The sequence below is a fragment of the Heloderma suspectum genome, chromosome 4 (genome assembly GCF_057233095.1).
Source record: "Heloderma suspectum isolate Gila_16-S chromosome 4, 16-S_ref, whole genome shotgun sequence".
In the NCBI taxonomy this organism is placed as follows: domain Eukaryota; kingdom Metazoa; phylum Chordata; class Lepidosauria; order Squamata; family Helodermatidae; genus Heloderma; species Heloderma suspectum.
The window spans coordinates 118,908,577-118,933,882 of NC_139461.1; the positions used below are offsets into that span (position 1 = coordinate 118,908,577).

General features: G+C 43.7%; 1 protein-coding gene across 7 annotated transcripts in view; it reads left to right on the forward strand.

Moving 5' to 3' along the window:
* Window positions 1-25,306, forward strand: part of DROSHA (drosha ribonuclease III) — a 118,874-nt gene that overhangs the window by 34,889 nt on the left and 58,679 nt on the right. For all 7 annotated transcript variants that reach the window (XR_014790276.1, XR_014790277.1, XR_014790278.1 and 4 more), the window contains exons 12-19: window positions 1,221-1,295; window positions 4,490-4,659; window positions 8,031-8,155; window positions 10,606-10,705; window positions 14,675-14,782; window positions 18,205-18,312; window positions 22,165-22,303; window positions 22,976-23,036. Coding sequence is in view for 4 of the 7 variants with exons in the window: in XM_084850548.1 (XP_084706674.1) it covers window positions 1,221-1,295; window positions 4,490-4,659; window positions 8,031-8,155; window positions 10,606-10,705; window positions 14,675-14,782; window positions 18,205-18,312; window positions 22,165-22,303; window positions 22,976-23,036 (886 nt within the window). In the remaining 3 variants the exon portion in view is untranslated. The remainder of the gene's footprint in view (window positions 1-1,220; window positions 1,296-4,489; window positions 4,660-8,030; window positions 8,156-10,605; window positions 10,706-14,674; window positions 14,783-18,204; window positions 18,313-22,164; window positions 22,304-22,975; window positions 23,037-25,306) is intronic.

Consider the following 25,306-nt stretch of genomic DNA (forward strand, 5'->3'; position numbering starts at 1 on the left):
AACATCCAAGAAGAGTGGCTTGCTCCTGACTCTTCTGCTGATTCAGCTTCTGATTCTCCAGACCTTTAGCTCACCGCCAGAGAGAAGCATCATAGGACTAAAAAAGGTTTCACCTGAGCATCTTTCAGATTCTCCCATTTTGTTAGATGCAGCAACAGAGAAGGGGAATGGTCTGATTCAGGTCCAGTGGAAGAAGCTTCCAAAGTAAGGTTGTTCACTGATGTTGATTTTCTGCTGAACCTTCTCCCCAAAGCTATGGTATCTCTAAATATTCATTCCTCCACTCAAGAACCAGCCAAGCCTCCTTCAAGAAGCGATGCCTTGTTTCCACAGCCAGCCCAAATTCTGCGACCTCGGTTAATTGTGGAAATTAAGCAAATTTGCACATTATTTGCCTGATTGATTCTTCAGCTGCTAGTCAGGCGATAGAGCCTGAATCGTGGCCTCTGAAAATCTTGCTCAGCCATGCATTGGCTTTTGAGCATTCCCAGTGCATTGCTCACATGCGTCCAAGCCTCTCTTTAACCATAAGGCAGGAGCGTGCAACTTGTGGCCATCCAGATGTTGTTGGACTCCAATTCCTTTCAGCCCTAGCCAGCATGGCCGGTAATTAGGGATGATGCAAACTGTAGTCCGACAAGATCTGGAGGGTGCCATGTTCCTCACCCCTGCCATAACTAGCTCTTTCAAAAATAAGACAAAAATGCATCACCAAATCCTGTGTTCCTTCCGATACAGAATTGTATGCCAGATTACAAGTTCTTTGCCTCTGCAGTACAATCATAGAATACACTTGGCTCAATATAAACCTTTTTTTGTTCTATTCGTATGCCAAAGATGCAGGTAAAGGGCAGTATCATATTCAGCATTAGCGCTAACATAAATTACATTGTGACCTCTAGTGCAACGGCATTAGCGTTGGCATAGGTTCAATGAGTTTTCTTGCCAGCAAACATTATTGCTAGAGATTACTTATGCTAGTGTCAGGGTGGGCATCTTGCTGCCCTCCAGACATTTTGGCCCACAACTGCTATGATCTCATTGGCTATATTGTCTGGGGCTGATGGGAGTTCTGGCTGAGACATCTGGAGGGCACACGTTGCTGACCCCTGCGCTAGCACAGCGTAATTTGTGTGCCAGTGCCAAATAGGATGCTGCCCATAGACTCATGTGAAATCCATTATTTGTCTTTTGAATTGCTGTTATTTTTCTTATCTAAGGTCCTTCATCAGAAAACAATGATGCCTCTTGTCCCCGATTTCATTTCATGCCACGTTTTGTAAGGTTTCTTCCAGGTAAGTCATTGCTGTGTAGTGATTTGACAGCTAGACTTTGACGTAGTAGCTCTAACAGAAATGGAAAAAACCTATGTCTGGACTGTACCACTTCAGACTGCAGATGGGGGTTCTTCTTCTTAAGGTGCCATCTCCTATCAGAGATTAGCTATAATTACAGCTATTTTTATTTTTGCTGCCACTACTCTGACTAGTTGTATAGAAGTACAGCTGAACCACTCCCTCAGATTCTTTAACCACAGTGTTCATCTTTTTCCTATTGATCTTTTTCCTTCCATTTTCCCTTGTATAATGAGCTGGAGTATGGCGTATTTTTTGCCTCAGATAATATGACCAAGTTATTGTAACTTTCTTCACTTGATGGTCTTTACCAATTCTGTTTGTTCGCTTACTCTAACCCCCACCTAGCCATACAAGCATTATGGGTTGGTGGGGGTTGATGATGATGATGATGATTATTAATTCAACTTATGAGTCACTCTGTAGCCCAGGGGTGGGTGACTTTGGGCAGACTGGGGGCCAATTTCCAGCTTCCGGGGGTGGCACCCTTATCACTGCACCGCCCACAGAAGCACACAAATGGCGGCAAACTATTTTTTTTTTTAAACAAGCTAAATTTGGCACTTTTGAGCCTCCATAGTGGTTTGCAGTAGAATTTTGGCAGCAAAGTACCGATTTGTTTCACTGCTGTACCATTTCCGCAGTGCTGGGGTAGCAGCAGGGGTGTTGGGGGGCTGCACCCCGGCTATAGCCAAAGCTCTCTGGGCAACATACGCAACAAAAAACAAATACAACAAATGAATGCTCCTTCATAAAGAATTTTCCCTCGATGCAGAAAACTGAACGTTAGGAAGAAGAATTGTAGCCTTGCCTTCTCCCTGGCATCTAGTATTCTGTGTACAAGTAACTTTTATTTTGTAGGGAGGATCATTCAATTATGCTGACCATAGGCATACCACCTCAGTGAATATTTAGGCTTTCATTACTTCACTCTTTTCATAAACATTTCTTTAAACAAAGGAGCCTTGATGTGTAACTGAAACTCAGTGTGTGCTCAGTCTCAAAGAGAACCCACCCAAGTGCCGGAAAGCGCCAACTAAATAAGAAATAGTTTGGAGGAAGGTTTTTTTAGACTGAGGAATGCAACAACTAGAAATGGTTATTGTTTGCTCTCAGTGATGGATGGTCTGTGATTGAGGGACTGAAATGGACATTTGGACTGCTCCTTCATTTGGATCAGTTTGTTGTTGCCTGAACTTCAGCTTTATTTGTTTGAATGAGAGTACACTCCTCTTACTATTTGCCGTAGCTGCTTTGGGATACAGAGTGGGCCGAACTGGAGCCTTTGAATTCCTTAGCGTCAGGAATGCTGTTTAGAGTAAAATCCTTCTGAAATTCACTTCCACAAATTGTATTTAGAATTTCCATTCCTAGCAATAATTTTGTGTAAGTGTAAAGTGTATCATTTTACATTTAAGAGTTTGTGCGATACAAGCTGTTTCAGTATTGAACTGGCATCTTCAAAGAACAGGTAGATTAATTGGAGTTGCCTTGAGTTTGCTTTTTTCTCCCGTTTTTAGTTTTCCTACCAGTGCCATAGTCTGAAGCTTCCATTTCTTTGGAAGACCTTTTTTTAATTATTACGATTAGCTCTGGAAATGCCATTTGTACTGGCTGAATTATATTTTAGTGTATTTTATTGTATTTACTTTTATTTATTTACTTTTATTTAAAAGTTTTATTATAATATTATATTACTGGTTTATAATATACACATTCATACACATATTTGCTGCCTTGAGTGGTCTTGGTCCAGAAAGGTCACTTAAAATATTTAAATAAATACAGTTTTTTAAAAAAATTGAGGTTTAACACACAGCCTAATTGTATAGTAACTCCTGGGTTCTTGGGCTTGTGAACTGAGTGAGGGTGCCTATTTGCAGTTATAGCATCACCAATTATTCCACCAGGCTTGAAGGCGGAATTCCACGTTTACATAACAATGCTGCCTGCACACGTTTCCTTTTGCTTTAAATTTTAAGTTTTAAAGCAGCATCACTCTGGGTATTCCTCAAATCTGAGTTAAGCTGATCCCAATCTGTTCATTGCACAGCTAAGAAGTGTGAAATAATGGATACCAAACATATAGGCCAGGTTCATGCATCACAGTATGTCAGAGTTGCTGAGAATTCGCTTTTACCACGAATAAGCTGGTTAACGCTGCTCAATCGCTCCTGCTTGGTTCCTACTGCCAGCGGCAGCAGCTGAACAAGCCAGGGAACCTTGGTCTGCGGCTTGTTCACTGTTGCATCCAGATCAGCAGCTCTTGCCTGTTCCTCTCTTAACAAGCCAGAATCATAAACCAGGGTTTGTTCTTGGCTTGTGATTCTGGCTTGTTAAGAGAGGAGCACATCAAAGATCCTAGTTCAAATGTAACAGTAAACTAGGGGTGGGCTGCATGTGGCCATGCTGCCCCCCCCCAGTGTGGCTCCTGCTGCGCCCCCAGTTTTTTTTAAAAAAACACACAAACCAAATAGTGCTCCATAGCAGCTACAGAGTTCTAAAATGGACAAATTTCCATTTGCTTAAAGGGTCAAAGTTTAGCTTGCAAACAAGCTAAATTTAGACCCTCTGCATGCTACAGAGCAGTAAATATGTTTACCTGCAGTAAACAAACCACAGGCAAAAGTTCCTTGGCTTGTTTAGCCACTTCCCCTTGGCAGGAGGAGCCAAGCGGGTGCAATCAAACAACATGCACCAGCGCTCTTGCTCCTTCATGGTAAGCCAGAATTCTTGACATGTCTGGCTTACTGTGATGTCTGAATCGGGCCATAGTAATGTATGGCAGTGGAACAGCCCCTCTTGGCTGGTTTAGATTTTTGGCAGCCTCCATGCAATGTCTTGCAGGAGCATGCAGAGTCTCTGGTGACCTTGTGACTCTGTAAAGGTTTCATGGAAGCACTAGTTTGAAAGATCAGAGCCCCCGCGTGACCCCCATCATGTTCTGAAACTTCTTGGAGGCCTCACGTGGGCCACCCTGTGTGGACTGCTGACTTACTGAACCAGGGCCTCAGTCATTCTTTCCTGCGATTTGTTGCCCTGAGCAAATTGCTCCTTTTTCATGCATGCCTTTCCTTCCTTCAGCAATGTTTTATGAGGGGCATTTGTGATTATATCCACTTTCTGTTTTTAAGATGGAGGGAAGGAAGTGCTCTCTATGCATCAGATTCTGCTGTATTTGTTACGATGCAATAAGCCGTTGGTGCCAGAAGAAGAGATTGCCAACATGTTGCAGTGGGAGGAGCTCGAGTGGCAGAAGTATGCAGAGGAATGCAAAGGGATGATAGTTACCAGCCCTGGCATGGTACTGGAGATATTTTCTTGAAATGCAAGCTAGTGTTGAGTGTTGTTATGCTGCACACAAATCCCCAACCATAATTGTAATTCTTGTTTTATGTATTTATTTGTATTAACAGCATTTATATGCCTCCCAATAGCAGTGATCTCTGAGCTAGAAAGCATTAAATTACAACATTGATCCCATAACAATTGAAAACAGTAAGCAAATCCCAGCATTAACATTTCAGCAGCAGCGGGTAAAACAGCACGGAGAGTACACAGAGAGTAAAACATCACTAAAAGGATGCAACAGATCTAAAATGTAATGGGTTGTATCCAATATTAGTCTCATTCATTTCAATGAATGGGTCTACTCTAAGTAGGACTAACATTGGGTATAACCCAATGGATTCAAAAATTCACAATTTAAAAGTAGATTTTTTAAAAATGTTTTCAGCTAGCGCTGAAAGGCTGCAAAAAGGTGCCACGAGAGCCTCTTTGGGGAGGGTATTCCATAACTGGGGTGCCACCAGTGTGGGAGCCATTTCCATTTGGTTTCTTCAGATGCTGTTGCAGTAACTTTTAGAAGCATGACCCCCACCCACCCTACCCCCTCCAAATGCAGATGGCTGTTCTGATCTGTTAGGAAAAAAATCCAAACAACAGTAGCCCAATACGTTTATTGGGACCAATTAAAGAGTCACAATGTAGTGAGCAATCTTTTCGGTTCACCAGAACTCTTTTTTTCATGGTGGATGTTAAGGCAAAACCCGAGCAAGTTGTGTGTCCGGGGGGGAGAGAAAAAATGGTACTGGGTCTGGGCTGGATGCGCCTGATCTCGGCAGCTAAGCAGGGTCAGCCCTGGTTATTACTTGGATGGGAGACTGCCTGGGAATCAGGCTTCCTGCACTGAGCAAGGGGTTGGACTCGATGGTCTTGTAGGCCCCTTCCAACCCTATGATTCTGTGATTCTGTCTATGATGATAAGCCTTTATCTCCTATTCGTAATAGCATGGTGAAATGGAAGATATGTTTTGTAGAGGTAGACTGCAGTCTTGCATATAGTTACTGGAATGCTGTAGGAGTTACTTCTGAGTAAACATACGTAAGCTTGCCTGTTAATAAGGTTAGGCCAGTGTTCCCTGACCTAGTGCTCTTCAGGTGTGTTGGACTATAACTCCTATCTTTCAATGGCTGTGATGGCTGGGCATGATGGGAGTTATAGTCCAAGGCAGCATGTTGGGGAAGGCTGGATTAGACCATGTCTAGTGCAAATAGAACTTGGTTTGTAGCAAGGCAGGATGGGGTGAAGGAGCAATTCAGATCTGTCTCAAGCACCAGTTGTCTGGATCTGCCTCAAACACACGACCCTTGTAAGACCTAGAACAGAAATAAAGAAAAATGTGGGATTTCTTATATTAGCAAAGCATGAGATTCATTTTAGGTTGAGTGCATGGTAGTAAGAGCAAACAGAAACCAAATTGGGCCTAAACCGGGAACCATGTGGTGGGGCCAAGCACACGGATCTTTCCCACAAGAGAATCTGGGTGACAATTCTGTGGGAAAGACACTTCCAGTTGTTGTGGTCAACATGCTGTCAGTCCTATGCTTTCACGGCTAAACGAACGTTGTTACGCTGGACTAACAGATGTCGTTAAGTGCCATTAGTTTCTTGGCTACTGTGTCTCAGGCTTCATTAGTAATTTTAATAGTGAAGTTGTCCACATTATTCCACCCCCATCCACCTCCGCACATGCACATTTTTCCCTCCCTAAGAACATTTCATCTGTCTCCAACAAGTCCGCCAAAAAGCTCTGAGTGGTGGGCATGCAGTTCTTCTTGTTTTATTCTCTGAGTTCTTGGTGTGCATTGTACAATGCACAGTAGAGGCAACCTTCCTTGGAACGGCAGGAATGACTTCTGACATCTTTTGTGAATATTGGCATTGAAAGTTTCACCTCATGCTTGTTGAACTTGGCAATAATGTACTCATTGATGATAATGGCTAAAAAGAGAAGATTATGAAGTGTTTTTTTCTTGGACTATTTCTCTCTCTCTCTCTCTCCCATTACGTGTATGCGTAAGAGAGAATACAGCTTGTTTTTTAAGTGAGACGTGAAGGAGGGAGGGGAAAAATAGCCATAGGGCGCACGCTGACACACACACACCGCCGCCCCTACTCAGTTCCTTTAGTGACAATAGCACTTATTTTAATTTCCACCAGGAACAAATAAAAGAAGGAGATTTGTGTGGGGGTTTTGTGTCTTTGTCAATGTGAAGGCTAAATAAGCGACAGAGAAGGAATGACTTGTAGTGTGTGACCTTGTAAACTTCTTTTAGAACAGCTCCACATTATTTAAACAAAAGTTAGTTACCAAACTGCTTCATGCTTAACACATTGCTTCTGTTCACACTTTTCTTTGATGATGTCACTCTAGAGTATGACAAAAACCCACTGCAAAATTGAACTCAGTGCAATATTCTTTATTGAGTTTATTTTTCCATTTATATTCCTCCTTTCAGCTGTAAGAAATCCGTAACAATGCTTGCTCGCTTTAAACACTTACATACATAAAGTAAACAGGGAAAACATTAGCTGAACGATAGTTTTCCTGCTGTTTTTTACTTTTAACTTGTGACAGGTTTGTCATGGAAACAGTTTTGTGGAAGTGGGGGTGTGTGTGGTAATTTCACTGTCACTTCCCTGTTAGTTAAACATGGACCCATACAGATGTCTTTAACTACAGGAGCCACACTCAGGAACTCTTACCTCCCTTATCCATAGTTATTCACGGTTCTCATTTTACCAGGATTTAAAGCTGCAGCTTGAAATGGCTTTCAGATTCGCCTTATTCGGGCATTCTAAATCTTACTAATACTAACACATGAGGAGGGAGATCAAGACTGTACACGGTAGCTCTGCTATCCCCCCCGCCCCCCATCACCATTGTTGTTTCCCTTTTTAGGTTCAGGGCAAACTTCTTCAGCGGGGAGCCTTGTGTATCTGATCTGATGTAGTACCCTGATTTTCTAGGGTTCTACATTTCGTGGAGCACCCCACACATACACAAGGCTCTCTGCTACACAGGTTGGCCCTGAACATGATGGGGGCAGGAGGGGCGGAGCTAGTACACTTGTTCTTGTTCACCATCTTCATGCGTTGGTGTAAGAAAGATTTCAAATACCTGGATAGGGATTTTCATTTCATTTAACAAGTGGAGGGAACCCAGTGAAAGCTAGAACGTGCCCTGCTATGTTCAACACTAGCTGTTCCTGTACGGAGGTGCTATTTTCATAAAGCTGTGTGTACCTGCGACTATATAGCCAACAATACCTTCAATAGAACCATTGTTAATTTCATTCAACTTGTTGATCTCTCCTCTCCTCTTACTCTAGAAACCCAGCTCCGTTCGTATTGATCAACTGGATCGTGAGCAGTTCAACCCTGATGTGATTACTTTCCCCATTATTGTCCACTTTGGGATTCGGCCTGCTCAACTCAGTTACGCTGGAGACCCGCAGTAAGCTATTATTGTTAAGCCTGAAGTTAAACGTAATCCTACCAGCATTACTGTTGAATGACAGGAAATACATGCTTCTGTTAAAGTGATCGTGAAAGCATTTTTTTTAGTGCTTTGGAGCGTAGATTGAGGGTTTTGAAAGCATTCACATTTTGTCTACAGTACAAGTACAAGTTGTTTTTCCAGGCTTTTCCATTTGCATCGCAAATGCTAAAATTCAAGTGTGTGTTTTTTAAATTCAGTGGTTATTGTGGCTTAATGTCTGTCTGTTACTCTTTTTTATACTAAAATTGTAATCCATAAACCATTTAAGACAACTGTAATTGAACCTGTGCTGGTTCCTTCCCATCTGGTTGAAATCTGTGGGTTAGTTCCCTTCCTTCTTAGTTATATGGGATTGGTCATCAGCAAAACATTTTCCCTGGGGAGAAATCCATGACCTGTGGTGCCCAGCAGGAAATCTTAGATGCGCTTCAGGAGTCCATATGCAAAACGTTCAGCCCAGTAGTGGGAACTGTTTCTCTGTGGTGACATCTGAAGCTGCTGTGGTAATCATTTGGCTTAGCCAAATTGGTGCCCTCCAGAGGTTTGGGGCTAAAACTCCCATAATCCCCAGCCAGCATGGCCAGTGGTCAGGGATTATGGAAAGTGTGGAGGGCGCCAGGTTACCTGTCCCTGGAGACAGTTCCCACCCATTTATCACCTAACTGCAGGGTTGTAGAACTTCAGTCCCAGGGACCAAATCCAGCCCCCCCCCGGGGTCCTGATCCGGCCCTCTAGGGTTCCCCAGAGGGCCGCCTCCTCTTTCCTCCAACCACTGATCACTTGGTGATTCCCCAGCTGTTGTTTAGTTTTTGCCCCATTCCAAAAGGTTGACATTTATTTATTTATTACATTGAGTACTGCCTTTTCTCCTCCGTAAGGAACCCAAGGCGGCTTACATAATCCTCCTCCTCTCCACTTTATCCTCACAACAACCCTGTGAGGTAGGTTGGGCTGTGAGTCTGTGACTGGCCCAAAGTCATCCAGTGAGCTTCCATGGCCAAGTGGGGACTAGAACCCTGATACCCTGATTCCCAGTCCAACACTCTAACCACTACACCGCCCTGGCTCCTCTAACGCTTCTAATAAGGTTTAGTTGCTGGCAGAATGAGCTTTAAGCTACGATATGCTGTTATCTTTGGCCCTGCCTGTTTTGCCTTTGGCCCCACCCGCCACTGGAATTCAGCCCTGAATAGCTTTTCTGAAATGGAATTTGGCCCCCAGCTGAAAGATGTTCAACAACCCCTGCCCTACTGTATTCTCCACTGGCAAATGTTCATATTCTATCTCAGATACACAATTCATCTTCTCTTGTAAAGTGATGTCAAGCGAAGAGTCTGGTATCAAGAGCCTTCCAAAGGTTTAACTCCATTAGCTGTGGTCCAGACAACCATGTTGTCATGTTCCTTCGTTCTCCCCCTTCGCAATCAACACACTCCAGGAAACAAGGACTTTGGGCTACACTACTTTATTAGTTAAGGACTAACTTCTTTACAGATACAGATTTCTAGGAAACTCTCAGACTGCATAGAACCAGCTAATCCACACATCGACAAATATCAATAGAGGAGACAAAGTGGGAGTTAGAGAAGTTGCCAGCAGTCTAGGCATGAACTTCTCAGCCAGACTTGCTTCACAGGGATGCCCCTCCCTTAGGGTGGCTCCCTTCTACATTGGCTTCCACGAGTGGCCAACCTGGTGGAGTGTCTGAGCCCTGCCCCTAACGTTTCCCGCTTCGCTCTGCGACGGACCCTAGCATCCCTCAACTCATGCCCCTTGTGCTCCTCCTCCCCCTTCTCCGAAACCTGGGCTCTCATGGTGGAGGAATGGGGGGCTGTTCAGGCTGGGCCACCTGTGCGTTCAGGGTCTTGGGAAGAAAGTCCGGGCTCGCTAGGGAGGGCACCTCCCTCTGTTCTGGCTGTTCCCATTCAGCTTCTGAATCTGAGTTGCCAGACATCCACACACTCAGATTCATTCCTGACACGTGTTGTTCTGTTTCCTGTTGCAAGCAATGGGGGATACCACCTCGGGATTGTAAACGTCCGTATAGGTGACAGAGGAAAAGTGTTGGCCAGTGCAGGCTGGTGGTTCCAATTTCAGTGGGGCTGTGAATCCATTCTAGGCTTCAGTCAGAACCAGCCAGAACTCTAAAGCATCTATCCGTGGTGCTGAAGCTATTTGGGGGATAGGGTTCAGCATCTGGGATAGCTCCTTTAGAATTCTGGCTGGTTCTGGATTGGGCTGTGCTGTCTTTCTGGATCATGGCCAGTTTCTATATGGGTGTGAAGAGACTTCCAGTGTAGAACTGAGAATTACGGGACCAACTGTCTTACTAAACAAAACACATAATGCACTGTGTTTTTAATTATTGAACTGGTTTTTCCCCTCTCTCCCCCTTTTCTTCTCAGGTACCAAAAACTGTGGAAGAGTTATGTGAAATTGCGCCACCTGCTGGCTAACAGTCCCAAAGTGAAACAGGCAGATAAACAGAAACTAGTGCAGAGAGAAGTATGTTGCTGTTTAACCTGTTCTGATTTCCGTCTTCGAACATAACGCTTATTTTGTTCGCACTGCTGCCTTTGGTTGTCAGTGCTAGTAAACTCAGATATTGAACCTTAAAAAGAAGAAGGTGTTAGGAAATATTGCCGTGTTAATTACAGGAGATTTTCAGATATGTAGAATTCTTTTTTGATACCCAAGATTCAAAGAGGTGGGTGCAGACGGTAGACCGTAGTGAAACAGTGGACCAATGGCCAATTTCTGATGGATTGCTTAAAGGAGGCTTCCCCAACCGAGTGCCCTTCAGGTGTTTTCAACTTCGACTCCCATCAGCTCCAGACAGCAGGGCCAGTGGTCAGGAATTGTGGGAGTTGAGGTCCAAAACATCCGGATGGCACCTACTGGTTTCTGGGATTCTTGGAAAGAACCCTGGGCTTGTGGAAATTAACCTGGCCTAGCAAGGCACTCCTGATGTTTCTGTGGGTGAAATCCAGCATCACATGAGCAGACATCCATTTGCATAGCAAGATGTTCTCTGCTGCTTTCCCTGCAGCCCCCTCATGCTCCCGCAGATCTGCTCCAGAGAGTCCCCCACCCCTCCAAAGCCAACGAAAATGGAATTTGACCCTCTGGTTCAAAGAGGTTCAAGACCCCTGGTCTACATGTGGTTCCGTGCCTCTCTCTGCATGGAGACAAAAAATATATGGGAAGGGAGGGGCTTTGGGATGAGACCCTGCCCCTTGAGGTAATCTGGCCTGCTGGCTTGGTCTGCCGGGGTGGAGGGTATAATCTGGCCCTGGACCAAAAGTATTTGCCCTCCCTGCTGTAGATCATAGGTCGGCAACATGTGGCCTGCCAGATGTTGTTGGACTCCAGCTCCCACATCTCTGAACATTGGCCTTGATGACTGGAGCTGATGGGAATTGGTGTCCAACAAGATCTGGCAGGCCACAGGTTCCCCAAGTCTTGTTTTGATGTTTACTGAGAAATAAATCCCACAATACTCAACAGGATGTGCTCCCACATTAGTGGGATTTATTTCTGGCCTCTTGTGCCACTGGACACAACCTCAGCTGAGGTTGGCAAACTGGTGCCCTCCAGGTCTTTTGGACGACACTTCACATAATCCATGACCATTGGCCATGCTGGCTGGGATTGATGGGAGTTGTAGTCTGAAACATCTAGAGGCCGCCAGGTTGTCTGCCCCGGTTTATAGCGTTGCATCCTAAATCCACAAAATCAGCTTTGGGCTTCTCTTTGTCTGTAAATGGGCCATGTGGTATGTGACAAAGCCCCTCCTCTCTTCACCTAGCCTACAGTCCCTCAAGAGGGGGAGTTCGTCTTTACTTCCACCTTTCTTATACTCCTTTTTTCCCTAGTATAACTGTGTGTGTGCATTGAGCCCTTTTTTAACGTCTACCTAGGTTAAGTATAAATAGCATGATGAAGACTTCGGTACAGACTCGATGTAAAAGAATCAAAATAATGTATTTAGTTTATTGTACAGATTGAACTTTAAAAGATTTCTGTTAACATAACCTATGCTAAACTAAGGCCTAAAACCACTAACCACCTGTCCTTATCCCCAGGAGATGTTTTATCTAAGAGATCAAATCCCTCTCTCTCTCTTCTGTCTTCAAACTGCCTCTTTTAACTCACTCTAACTCTCCCTCCCATCAGCATTCTCACTGACCAGTCACGCGGCCCCAGGCACTCAGCCATTCACACTGTTCCATACATTCTCACACACCCACCAGGCAACCTACAATGTATGGAGAAGCTACAAACCCTTAACATTATGTTTAAACAAAGAAAACTATGGGGCAGTTCTGCCACACGGTACTAAGAACTCTGTGCTGTCATTTTGAAGAGCAATGTTTTTTTCTACCTTTCATTGCTGCAGTGGGGAACAAATGGAAGATGAGAACTTTTTATTAAAAAAAGCTTGCTCTCTCTCTCTCTCTCTCTCTCTCTCTCGGGAATAATGGATGAGTTATAGTTAAAATTATAGCAGATAAGGCTGGGGGATGATTACATTTTGTGGCAAAAGGAGAAAGAGCTGCTTTGACATTTATCACTTATTGTGGCATAGTTTTCTTGTTTCCAGATTTTATCGCCTGGGCTGATTAGTTTTCTCATGAAAATGCTTCTGGTTCATATCAAGCCGCTGTCATGGATGTACTGCATGGCCTTAAGCAAACTGCTCTCTGTCTGTCAGTTCCCTTTCTGCAGAATGGTGATAATAAAGACCTACCTTACAGGGTTGGTGTAAGGATTTCCACAAGATAACGAGGATGATGAGAAAAGTGTGGGAACTGGTTCCAAAGCTGTCAGGGATCCATCAAGGATTAGGCCACAATGGGGTCAGGTTTTTGCATCCAGGAGGAGTCTGTCCAGTGGCACAAGAGGCCAGAAGCGCAATTCAAGGCAGTTTGAGGTCAAGCCCCAGAGCAGCAACAAAAGTTCAGAAAGGCTGGGAGTGGGTAACCTCACCTAAGACAGGCAGGAGTCAAGTTCCAAAAGTAGCAGCTAAAGCACAAAAGGGGGATGAAACAAGTAGATTAATCCAAGGCAAGGCAGGAGGTTGAATTCCACAACTGACAGTGTGTTGTCAGGTAATGGCACGTAAGCTGGCCTTCATAGTGGTGGTGCCCACCCTCTGGAACACTCTGCCACATGTGATTCGAGAGGTGGGAACTGTGGCGAGGTTCAGACACCTCTTGAAAATGCATCTCTTCACTCCACCTTTGCCGGACTTGTAATCAGTCACGACACTGCTCTGTTTTATTGCTTTATTGTAATATTTTAAGGTATTTAATGTTTTATACTGTTTTAATATTGGTTTTTATATTGTATCCTATGCTTTTTTATGTAAGCCACTTGGAAATCCTGGGATGTCAAGCATCATAGAAGCATCTTAAATTAATAAATAGCAATAAATAATCCAGTCATGCATCTCCCACGCCATATGTAATTTGCTCCTCAGTGCCCCTGTTCTCTGTGGTAACCATTTCTGGAGGGGTTAGTCTGGTTGCAGCAAAAACAACAGTGTCTTGTGGCGTGTTGAAAGACTGAGACTTTTTTGTGCCATAAACATTGCTGGGCTGAAGTGAACTGCAGTCCACAAAACCTTGTGCCATAATCGGCGTGCTAGTTTTTAAGGTGCCACAAGACTCTTGATTGTTTCCTTCTGAAGTGAGATATACCATTTTGATGCATCCAGCCTCAGCTCCCAAGGGTCTCCAACAGCACTTTCTGGTCCCCCGCATTTGAATGTGGGCAGGCAGGGGCACTAGTGAGACCAGAGTGGTGTGTGCTGTCTCCTGTGGGATGCTGTGGTGGGATTGTATGTAGGGATGGACAAATCTATCTGTTTTGTTTTTTCTCCGTTTCCCTTTTTTTCAGTGTTAAGTTCGGTTCATCTAGAATTTTGAGGATCCCGCAGTTTGATGTTTGGTTCATCCCGAATGTTGAATTTTAAGTGCTCATGAAAATCCACGAACGTTTTTGTGCACATTTGTCATCGTACATGCATTTTTGCCTAATATGCACATTTCTTGCAAGCAATTTTCTGACTATGATGCATTTTTCAATGTTACTTTTCCCTAATACATGCATTTTTGTACATACTTTTTGATTGGAAAACTCAATTGCCAAATTTGGAGAATGTGAATTTTGAAGGATAACTGAGTTTCAGTTTGCACAGTGGTTCAAAAGTGCAAAATTAGGTAAGTTTGCATTAAAATGGGAAGTGAACAGAGTTCTCCCTCATCCTTAGTTGTATCTCACCACTGGCTTTTGTTCTGACAGGTTTTTTTTTCTGATTTTACTATGTTTTGCTCCGAAATTCCAGACAGCAAGTGAAAGATGCTCTGTCTCACTTTTCCCAAGACTCCTTTATGAAAAGTACTTTTCTATATACACGTAAAGGAGATTTAGATTGCTTAACAAAATAATGTTATTTTTTCTTCCCCGAAGGAAGCCCTGCAGAAAATCAGGCAGAAAAACACCATGAGGCGGGAAGTGACTGTTGAGCTGAGCAGCCAAGGTTTCTGGAAAACTGGCATTCGCTCTGATGTCTGTCAGGTGAGTTACCTACCCTTCTGTATGCCTAGTAAATGAAGAAAGTCCATTGCATCCATTTCTGGCTTTTTGAAACCTAAGGGGTGTGGATGAGGCAAGATGCCTGGGTGGGGGTGGGGGACTGGCCAAGCGGCTTGAGGCATGGCTGTCAGCTTCTCAAAATCCAAGAGGCCCACCAGAGACTCTCCCCAAAATTTTGTCTTGAAATTAGCTCTTCCCTTTCTTAGGTAAGGTTCTTCTTGGAAGTAACTCGGAGTGGGATGTTACGTTACGTTACCGTTTATTTCTGTGCTGCCTTTCTGCCAAAAAGGCTCCCAAAGCAGCTCACAAATGTATATAAATGCAACATTCACAAAAGCATAAAAACATCACAATTCAAACAGTACAATAAAATACAAGTTTAAAGCAACGATATCAAAATAACTATTTAAAACAAAAAAACCTAAAGCCTGAACACATCTGTCCTCTTGTCCAAAAGCAAAAACCAAACAGTAGAAGTGCCAAAGGAGAGCTGGAGTTACCCTGGCACCTTGTAAAGTCTCCAGGTAGAGCAGATGGCATAGCTCACCCTTGACGGAACCGCAGTCTCCTCCCTGAAGCAGGGCCTCCCAAGCTGCGGTAGCAGGCCTTATGGAGCCTCCAAGCAGGGAGATGGCTCAGGGCAGATGGGAGAGTTCCACCTTCATGGTAACAGCAGTCGTTCCTCTGTAGCAGTACTGGTGGGGTGGGGTGGAAGGGAGAGAAAGGCACCTGTGAACATATCTCCGAACCAGGGATGCTTGAGGAATTCAGTCTTTGTGTATTTCGATGCAAACTGACCTGATCTGCCCTTCCTGGATGAACATGCAGATCAGGACATCATTGACTTTTGGGTTTCACACTTCTCCGAGTGTTACGATAGGGTTCTCGGCTTGCATTTTCTTCCAACGCACGATTCAACAAGAGGGATTATTAGAGCACTTTGTTTTATCCCTCTCATTACTTTCTGATTGTTTGGTTGCTTTGAGTTTGAGGCAAATAAACAGAAATTTTCAATGTAAGTGGTATTTTCCCCTGCCCTAGATGTTTTCCATCCTTGGTTTTGTGTTTCTAGAATAAGTGTACTAATGGAGAATCCAAGTCGAACCGCATATTTCTGTCTTTTAGCACTTACAAAGCAGACTTGTTCATGGCCTCTAAAGCCTTTGCAGTTTATCTAGTTAGAAGTTCTTGTTTTTATTTTTATTGTGGAAGGGCAGCAAAGTGCCAAAGAGCAAGGGCTATGGTATATTGTGGAATCAATTGTCTTTGAGAGAGAGGGAGGGAGGGAGAGATCCATCCCCAAAGAGAGGTCAGAAAGAGACAGCGTATCTTAAAAAAAAGGAAAAAAAGTACACTTGCTACTGGTGTTTTTCAGCTTTGTGTTTTCTACTAGATTGAGGAGTGGTAAAATTGAACAAGTGTATATCAACGCTGTAGGCAAGTTTAATGCAGAGTGGTTTAAATTACTGGTTTGCAATTTTTCTCTAAAACCCAGTAGAATAGATTGCTTCAGTATTAGAATAGTTTCAGCCTAATGATTTTAAATCATCTTATGTTCAGATTTGCTAACAAGGTTTCTGCAGCACGTTCCATGCGTGGAGGACCTTGATAGGGATCTGTGGAGTCCAGGTTTGTCCCCCTATCCCACCTACAACTCCTCCCTGGAATAGGGCATCGGAGGGTGTGGGAGATCTGTGCATGCCTCCAATATGTACATCCAGCCCTCCTCCCCCATGCTTCCAACTCTTTCAGGACCTTCTGCCTGCAGGCACTTTGCCTGTGATGCGACTGGATCAACCCCCTAGTGTTATCCAAATAGAAACGTCACATGCGTAGGAGGACAGATTGAAACTTTCTTAATTTGAAATAGCTTTCCACAAGAGTTCAGAATAATTGTGTGGGTCTGGTATATGCATGATCATCCCTTTAACTTTAGCAGCTGAAATGAATCAATTATTATTGTATATATTACTTATATTGGCTGATGTTTAATTTTTCTTGTCTATATTCACATACTTTCACAAGGTGGGTGATATGTTTTATTAATATTTTATTAATATCCTCTAACTTGCCTCATGGAATACCAAGCAATTTTTAATCCCACTTAATGGAGGTTAAATGAATCATCCATGTATAATATTTTTAAAAATAAATATTTTGCATCGATCAGAATTTGATCACACATGTGATTATTTCCTCCCCCCAAAAATCACATACACTCACATATATTTCTGCTTAAAATTTTGTGGGGGGGGAAAGGGGGATCCAAGTGTTCATTAGTGGGAATATAGTAATTATGAGAAAAAAATTGCCCACTATCTCTTGGAAATGGCACAGGACTACTAGATAGTTTGACTACTCTTTATTTCCCACACAGAAGAAAAATTGTGGGGACATTAGCAAATTGCTAACAGGGCAATCTTCTGTAGGTCTGTTTCAGAAGTAAATTCCATTGAGTTCAATGAAATTTACTCCCAGTAAATGTTTATAGGACTGCAGCTTAAAATGCTAATTCCAAAAGATTTGAGGGGCTGCAGTATGCCTTGAGACATTAACAGAGCAATCCTATACTTGTCTTCTCAAAAGTAAGTCCCATTGAATTCAATGGAGCGTACTCCAAGTTAAGTGTGTAGGATTTCAGCCTAAGCTACTGCATTGGATGCAGTGGGGACCCATGAGGATCTCATGAAGATGTGCAAGATTTTAATTTCAGGAGAAACCTCTCAGGATAAACTGAATGAAGCAAGCCGTCTTGACTCCCAGCAAACAATTGGGTTGGGATTTTCCTAACTGCACACCATGCAGTCAAATATTGGGAAATGTGATTTAAAAGTAAACCCCCTTTACCCCATGTTCCACCAGTGAATGGTTTTCATAATCTGAGCCATTAGGGTCTAGATCTGGGAAGGCTGGAGCAACTAGGGAGATTAGGTTTGTAACCCCAGTTAAGCCATGGATTCGCTGCATGCCTTGGGCAAGTCATGCCCTCTACTATTTATATGTAAGACCCCAGTTATATATATTCTGTACATCGGGGGTGGGGGAGAATGACATAGCTCATGGGATTGCTCTGAGGATTAGTGGTTATTCTGAGAGCTGGTATAATTTAAGTAGCTAAGGATGTGGGCTGTGAACCCCCCCTGCTCAAATCGGCACTTAGCCATGAATTCGCTAAGTGTCCTACTCCTTAGACAAGCCACGGCTCTCTCAGCCTTATCCCCAGTCTGCATTATGGGGATAATGGTGCTGGTCTCTGTTGCGAGGCCTTTTGATAAGGATTACTGAGATGACAGTGTACGTAAAGCACTTTCAGTGCCTGAGATGTGTTTTTGAAATGCGTAGTGGTATGCAGACACCGACAACCATGCTAAAAGCTAAATGAGTAATGGCGGTTCTTTCCCTAGCATGCCATGATGCTTCCTGTCCTAACTCACCACATCCGCTACCATCAGTGTCTGATGCATTTGGATAAGCTGATAGGGTATACTTTTAAAGACCGGTGTTTGTTGCAGGTAAGAAAATGCTAAAAGCTCCATATATTTTAATGTGCTGGGTGTGTTTTAAGACTGGGTTGTGTTGAAGTGAAACCAAAGAGAAAGCAGGTAGACATACTGACAAATTTGTAGCATCCTGTGGACGATAGAGCCGAGGTCCTGAGGGGCCCAACCTGGAGGTGGGCACTAAAAGAGGCAGCTGGTTAGGGATTCAGAAAAGGCACCCAGAACAGCAAGCCTTTGAATCACTTGGTGGGCTTAGAGCAAGGAGTGCGGTTTGGTTGGGCAAAGGTTGGTGAAGTGGGTAGAGTCAACAGCATCCCTGCTGGGAGTTGTGAGCAAGACAAAGAGCCATGGAGATGCAGGAAAATACAAGTGTGTATGGCAAAGGACCTGCAGGGCCGAAGTTATGCTAAGCTCTGAAACAGGGGTGCAAGCAGTGCGGGCCACAGGCAGCCCCCCCAAGCCCTATCTGGTGGTCCCCAAACCCACAGGATCTGTTGCCGCTGAAAAAAAATGTGGGGGGGAACTCTCTTAAGAACAGGCTGAATGGTTTCTGCCTCGTTCCTAGAGCATCCAAAGAAGCAGTGGTTGAAGGTTCCTGCCTACTTCCTAGGACACTCTAGGAATGAAGTTCCTGCTCTGTGGCAGGAACCATAGAGCCTGTTCCTAGAGCATTTATTCCTCTTTTTTGGGTGGTCTCATTGGGGTGGCTGGGGCAAGGAAGGGGGGTTCGGTGCTTTGATGCTGTTGCTGCAAGATCAGGATCTGTTGCTGCTGGGATTTGTGTGAGAAGGATGCATGTGTGAGACAGGGTTGTATGTGGGTGCACAAATGTGTATATATGCATATGTGTGGCCCCCACCACCCCAGTGGTCACCCGATGCGGCCTTTGGGACCCATAAGGTTGTGCACCCCTACCCTAAAAGGTGGAGGGTGCAATGAATCCAGGACCCCGGATTGTAAATTCCTCAAATAAAGCAAGCTGCTATTGAAACCGCTTATGAGCTGTAACGTGGTGGTTTGGGGAGCATGTTCCTGACTGGATCTCAGTGATATGGAATTGTCCCCAGCAAGCCAAAGGTGACACAGCCTTTTAGGAAAGTACTAGCCCCTACTAAATGAACTTGAGCACACTCCAGGAGAGAGCGGAGGACAGGAAGGCCTGGCGTGCTATGGTCCATGGGGTCATGAAGAGTCGGACACGACTTAACGACTGAACAACAACAACAAGCCCCTACTAAAGAGCCAGTGTGAGAGCCAGTGTGGTGTAGTGGCGAGAGTGTTGGACTGGGAGTCAGGAGATCTGGGTTCTAGTCCCCACTCGGCCATGAAGCTCACTGGGTGACTTTGGGCCAGTCGCAGACTCTCAGCCCGACCCACCTCACAGGGTGGTTGTTGTGAGGATAAAATGGAGGAGGAGGAGGGTTATGTACGCCATCATGGGTTCCTTAAGGAGGAAAAAAAGCGGGATATAAATGTAATAAATAATAAATAAATAATAATTATAGTAAAATGAAGTGCTTAATTGTTTGGTCCTCTAATATCAGTCTGTATGAGATATCCAAGGAGCTATTGCTCAGATTGATAGCTTCTTCTCTGTAAGCCACGGATGGCCAGCTTCTGTATTCTCAAGAGGCAATGAATTCTCAAGACAGGCCTGGAAGTGTATTTTGCTGCACAAACAGAATTTCTTGTGGGTGGCTGGTTTCCCTAATAATATTGCTGCCATCTAGCCATGATGACTTCACAGTTATGGAGCACAAGCATTCAGGCATAGATTTAATTTTTTTTAATAATTCTATACTTTTCCCATGTTTTTAATGTACATGGCAGCACATTTACTCTAAATATAGAAAATGGACTGTATTTGCATTTTTTTATGGGATTTTAATTTGAAATAAAGTTTAAAATACGTTGACATTTTACTTAGATATTGCATATAAGATCCAAAACAGGTGTAGAAGTACAGTATCTCTTTCTGACCTGGTTCGCACATAACACTAACACATGGTTTATTTAACCCTTGTTCTGTTGAATTCTGAGTTGTCATGATGTGTGGTCCCAGCCACGGTAACAAACTGTGGTTGTTAACCAAGAACAACCCAGAAAAAGAACCCATGATTTGTTGGGTTGTGAACTCTAGGCTGTTTAAACGATGGGTTGTAGTTATGTGTGAACTGAAAACTGTGGGCTGTTTATGGGTTGTTTTGCCAGGCTACAGAGGTGGTGGGCCAGAGTGATAAAAAACAGCCACTCTACTTGCTAGCATTACAGTGTTGCAAAGCATTTGGGATACAGGGAGGGAGTAGGTGAAGGACTAAGTAAACAAACAATCCAGGGATTCAGAAAACAAGCCACAGTTTGTTCGATCATCTGCCAGATCAACCCTGGGTAGGGCAACAAACCATAAGTTAACCATTACGTGTGAACCAGATCTGAGTCTTACAACTTGAAAAAAAGATCCTTACCTGGGTGAATGTTTTACCATACAGATATGGTACAGCTACCAGAAAGCAGATAAATTTGCCTCAGAGGACTGATCTGGTCCTAAGGCTACTGGAAGGCCATCCCTGCTGTAAAACCATTGTGGTGGTGTTCATGAAAACAACAGAGTGCAGAAACAAACGTTTTATTACTTTTCCAAACATTTATTTGTTTATCTGATTTATATCCCAAAGGATATGAGAGGCTTTGACAAATACCTAACACTTAAAGAAAAAAACCTTTCAAAAGATGTCAATATTTCCCCCCACCCATTTTAAATCTTTTTAAGTATATAATATGCAGATAACCAAAGTGTTATAGATCTGTTTATTGTTGTAGGCTATCTTGATATCTCTGTAATAATTAAACAAAGGCATCACACAGTATCTAAGATGCTTTTAAACAGCAAGAGCATTATCATTCCAGATCTTTTTATTTCATTTTTTATTTTATTCCAGAACCAAATAGACTTCAGCAGTTAGATCCTCACATGACATTTTATATTGCTTAATGCAACTGCTTCAGAGTATGTGAAAACTATGTTATGGGGAGGGGAGAAATGTAGTTCAAATATGTGTGTAACCTAAATAGTCTTTCACCTGGGGTGAGTAAAATTCTCTTCCAGACAGCCAGATAGCACATTTTGCAATAAGTGGGTTTCCTTTTAGGCCATCAGTGATTTACAGAGGGCTGTGTGGGCAGATAGAATAGTGAAAATGTGTGTGGGATAGTAGAATTAGTGGACGGAGGGAGCAATCCTGTGGCCACTAGACACTGTCTAGAGGGCCATAGGATTTTTCGGTATTTGGGAACTGAAGTCAGAGCTAGGGCTGCGAACACGGTTCCCAGAAACTGCGCTCCCTGCCCCCTCCACTGCCCCCTTGTAGCCAGTGTGGTTCTCTCTGTGCTGCCTATGTCTCCGCTTTTGGAAATGGAGCGTGGCAATGGGGAAAAGGGGGTGGTCACTGGGACGGGGAGGGGAGGAGACCATGGGAGCAGCCTCCTTCCCTCCCCTTCCCTGAAGCCGCTGCTAGACAGCCGAAATCGTCCATCGAGCCAAAAATGCAGGGCAGATGGAACACTGCCATCCTGCATTGGATACTTGGCAGCCTCTGATTTTACCTGGTAGAGAAGGTGAAAATTCACCTTCTCCAAAAATTCCAAAACACACTTTATCAGTTATGCTGAAAATTTTGAACACATTTTATCAGTTATAAATGTTGGGTACTGAAGTCCCCTATTTCCGTGTCTTGCTTGGCTTAGAATCTTGCTTGGTTTAGAGGTTTCATGCAGTTCTCATTGTGAAAACTTTGCAGGGTTTGAATGAGCAAGGAATGTTTTTGGCCTTGTTTGTTTGCTTGCTTTTTGGATTCTGCATCTTAGCTTGCCATGACTCACCCAAGCCATCACTTAAACTTTGGGATGAATCCAGACCACGCAAGAAATTCCTTATCAAATTGTGGAATCCGACAACCCAAATATGGAGATCGGAAAGTCCATCATATGCATATGAGGAAAAAAGGTACATGGCACCTGTAGTCTTCTTTTGGTCACCATTTTTAATAACAGAAGATTGTGTTGCATGCTGCTTTTTCTTGACCTGAATGTTAGATCCCTTCTGCAAAGAGGGGATAAGGTGAGCAGGCAGAGTATTTGGTCTGGACCACTTCACAACAGTATTTTAAGAGGTGCAGGGTGTGTTTTTCTTCCCTTCCCTACTCTCTCATTGTTGTCTTCCCTACTATTAAAATATAGCTTGTAATCTACTTTCTGCAAGAGAATTTGTGGAAGAAGATGCCAGTGCCTACAAGTAAATGTCCAGAGGGCAACTACTAGAGGGTAGTTTATCTGGTGGGATGATCATGAATTACTGACACTGTGTGAGTTGTATGGGAAGGGGCAACCTTACCCAGAGTAATGTGTTGGCAAGAAAAAGAATGAGAGAGGACTGGTCAGTGTTGCTGTGTGGGAACAGTGAAGGACAAGCACCTGTTATGGCCAAGCTTACCATTTGGACGATTGAAATTCAAGACCTCTGGGGCCACACACACATACATATGGATATGCGCCATAAAGGAGAGTTCCCAAAGCAGGGCATCTTGTACCTGGGGGGGTTGGTGGCAGGACAGATGAGTGGAGAATGCATAAAACCAGAAAGGGTAGGGAATGACATGATATTGTTTGTATTTTGCAGGCATAAACACCTTGATCAATATCATGTCACGTCTTGGACAAGATGATCCAGCTCCTTCCAGGTACAGAAATGACTTAATTTCTTTATGGTGGTCATTGCAGGGTTGTGGTGGTGGTGCAAACGTGTTGCACTTGCATGGACTCTTTGGTCCAGAGAGTACTTAGGATTGCTATGGAACAGGCTACCCCCGTGTGACTACTGGGAGACCATGACTTTCCAGGTGCAGAAATCAATCTCACTCCCTGCAAATCATGGTTCGCAAATCAGCACCAGACTTCTGTAACAGAAGCCCTACTTTGAGAAAAAAGCCATCTTGATCCTAAGCAACAACTGCATCCATCTCTCTCTCTCTCCTTTTTTTACACTGCATTTGCTCTCTCTCACTCTCTCTCTTTCATTTTCAGTGATCGTTTGTGCAAGTCATTCTTTCCCTATCAGCAAATACATGCTTGCTCGTACGGCTAACATGAAGCCCATATCTGTCATTAAAGTATTTAGGAGCTGGGATAGCATCGCAGGGATTAATGTATCACTGTGCATGGGGAAAAATATTATGCAGTAAAGGGTCTGAAGTGTACCTGTGTAAACTTTGAAAAGGGTACAGCTCCAGGTATGGTACCAGAAAACAAGGGAGATGAGAAATTGCAGGGCGTTTTTTTTTTTGGCTTTCTGAAAGCAAGAGTGCTTCTTTATTCGAATTCGGCCCATATAATCCAGTATTGTCTATCCTACTCAAACTGGCAGCAGTTCTTCTAGATCCCTGGCAAAGGCCCTTCCCAGCCCTGCTGCCTGAGTTCCCTTTAACTGCAGATGCCAGGGAGTGAACCTGCAGCCTTCTGTATGCAGAGCACGAGCTTTGACCCTGAGCTCTGTCCGTGAGCGAAGGTTGACTACATGTTTGTGTTGCAATCTGGAAAAGGCTGTGTATCAAATCACTTTTGGAGCTGGTAGGATAAGCAGGCAGATGTTGCCTTTTCGCTTGCCTCATGCTGTCGCGCATGTAGAGGTCTGAGCATTAGAGATTCTGTACCGGTCTTGGGGTTTATCTTGAGACACTGTGTAATTACAGCAGTGTAATCCACATTACAACTGTTGTTGTTGTTTATATGTAAAACTGTGTGTGTCTGTGTGTGTGGTGGGGAACCTAACCCCTCCTCCCTGCGGACAAGAACAATGTATTCTAATCTATTATTCATTCACCCGTTCTTAATTAATCTGCCTGGGACAGCTGTACTTCTGAGCTTTGTGTTTGCCATTCTGTTTCTGCCTTTCTATAAGGAGAGATTGTGTACTTGTATGACACAAGTGGGACCTGCAAGAAAATGTTGCACTGTAGAGTGCTTCTGTTCAGGGTGCCAGCCAGCCAGCCAGCCAGCCATGCCCTCTTTCAGCATACTCCATTCCATCCCCCCCTCTATCAATAGTCAGACAGCGTTCCATGGCCACTGAGCATATTCATTGGGCTGTTTTGATTTCTCTCTTCCTTCAGGTTTTTCCACTCTAAATATTTTTTTATACTTCTGTAAATGCTGCATTCCCCCAAGCCTGCTATTGCCTCTTGTTTGTTTCGCAGTGGCCCTATATTGGCTACAACCCTGTTGACACACCCCAGCTAAGTTCGCTATTAGGAGTGATAGGCCTTTTGATTAGGGGTAGTGAGTTCTCTCTCTCTCTCTCTCTCTCTCTCTCTCTCTCTCTTTCTCTGTCTCCCCCTCTTCCCCCCCCCTCCATTTTCAAGAAGACGGGTTTATTTGTTATGTGAAGGAGGAGATGTTAAGGTGGGGATGAGGCAAAAAGCTGTGTTTTTTGCATTAAACCACTTCGGAACAGAAATAGGCTTGAGCTCTCAGTGTAAGTCTTTCCCAAAGTTTTGCACGCATTCAGATGGGTCCCCAGGATGCCTGTAAACTAGATGGTATAACTACTGTGTGAAAAACATTATTAGATTTCCAGAAATGTCAGGGGTTCCATTTTGGGTGGGGAATTCTGTGGGGTTGGTTCCCTTTCCCCATGTTTCAGAGCATCTATAATTCTAGATAGTTCACGCAGAGTATATAAGCAATCTATGGGGCTCTCTGCTAGGTATGTATAGCAAATGTATTTTCTTCAAGAAAAAGGATGTGGGAACGTGACTCTCCAGTGTTGGGAGACTATTATATATGTAGCTGTTATAAGGTATTAAAATGGTTATTTCTTTATATTTGGTTTGAATATCAAGTACTATTGGGACTCCACACTTAAAAAAAAAAAAAAAGCCTATGCTCAGGCTGCTCTAGGAAGGCATGAATCCTGCAGCCATCAACATTATGCAAATTGCTGAATTTAGTCTGG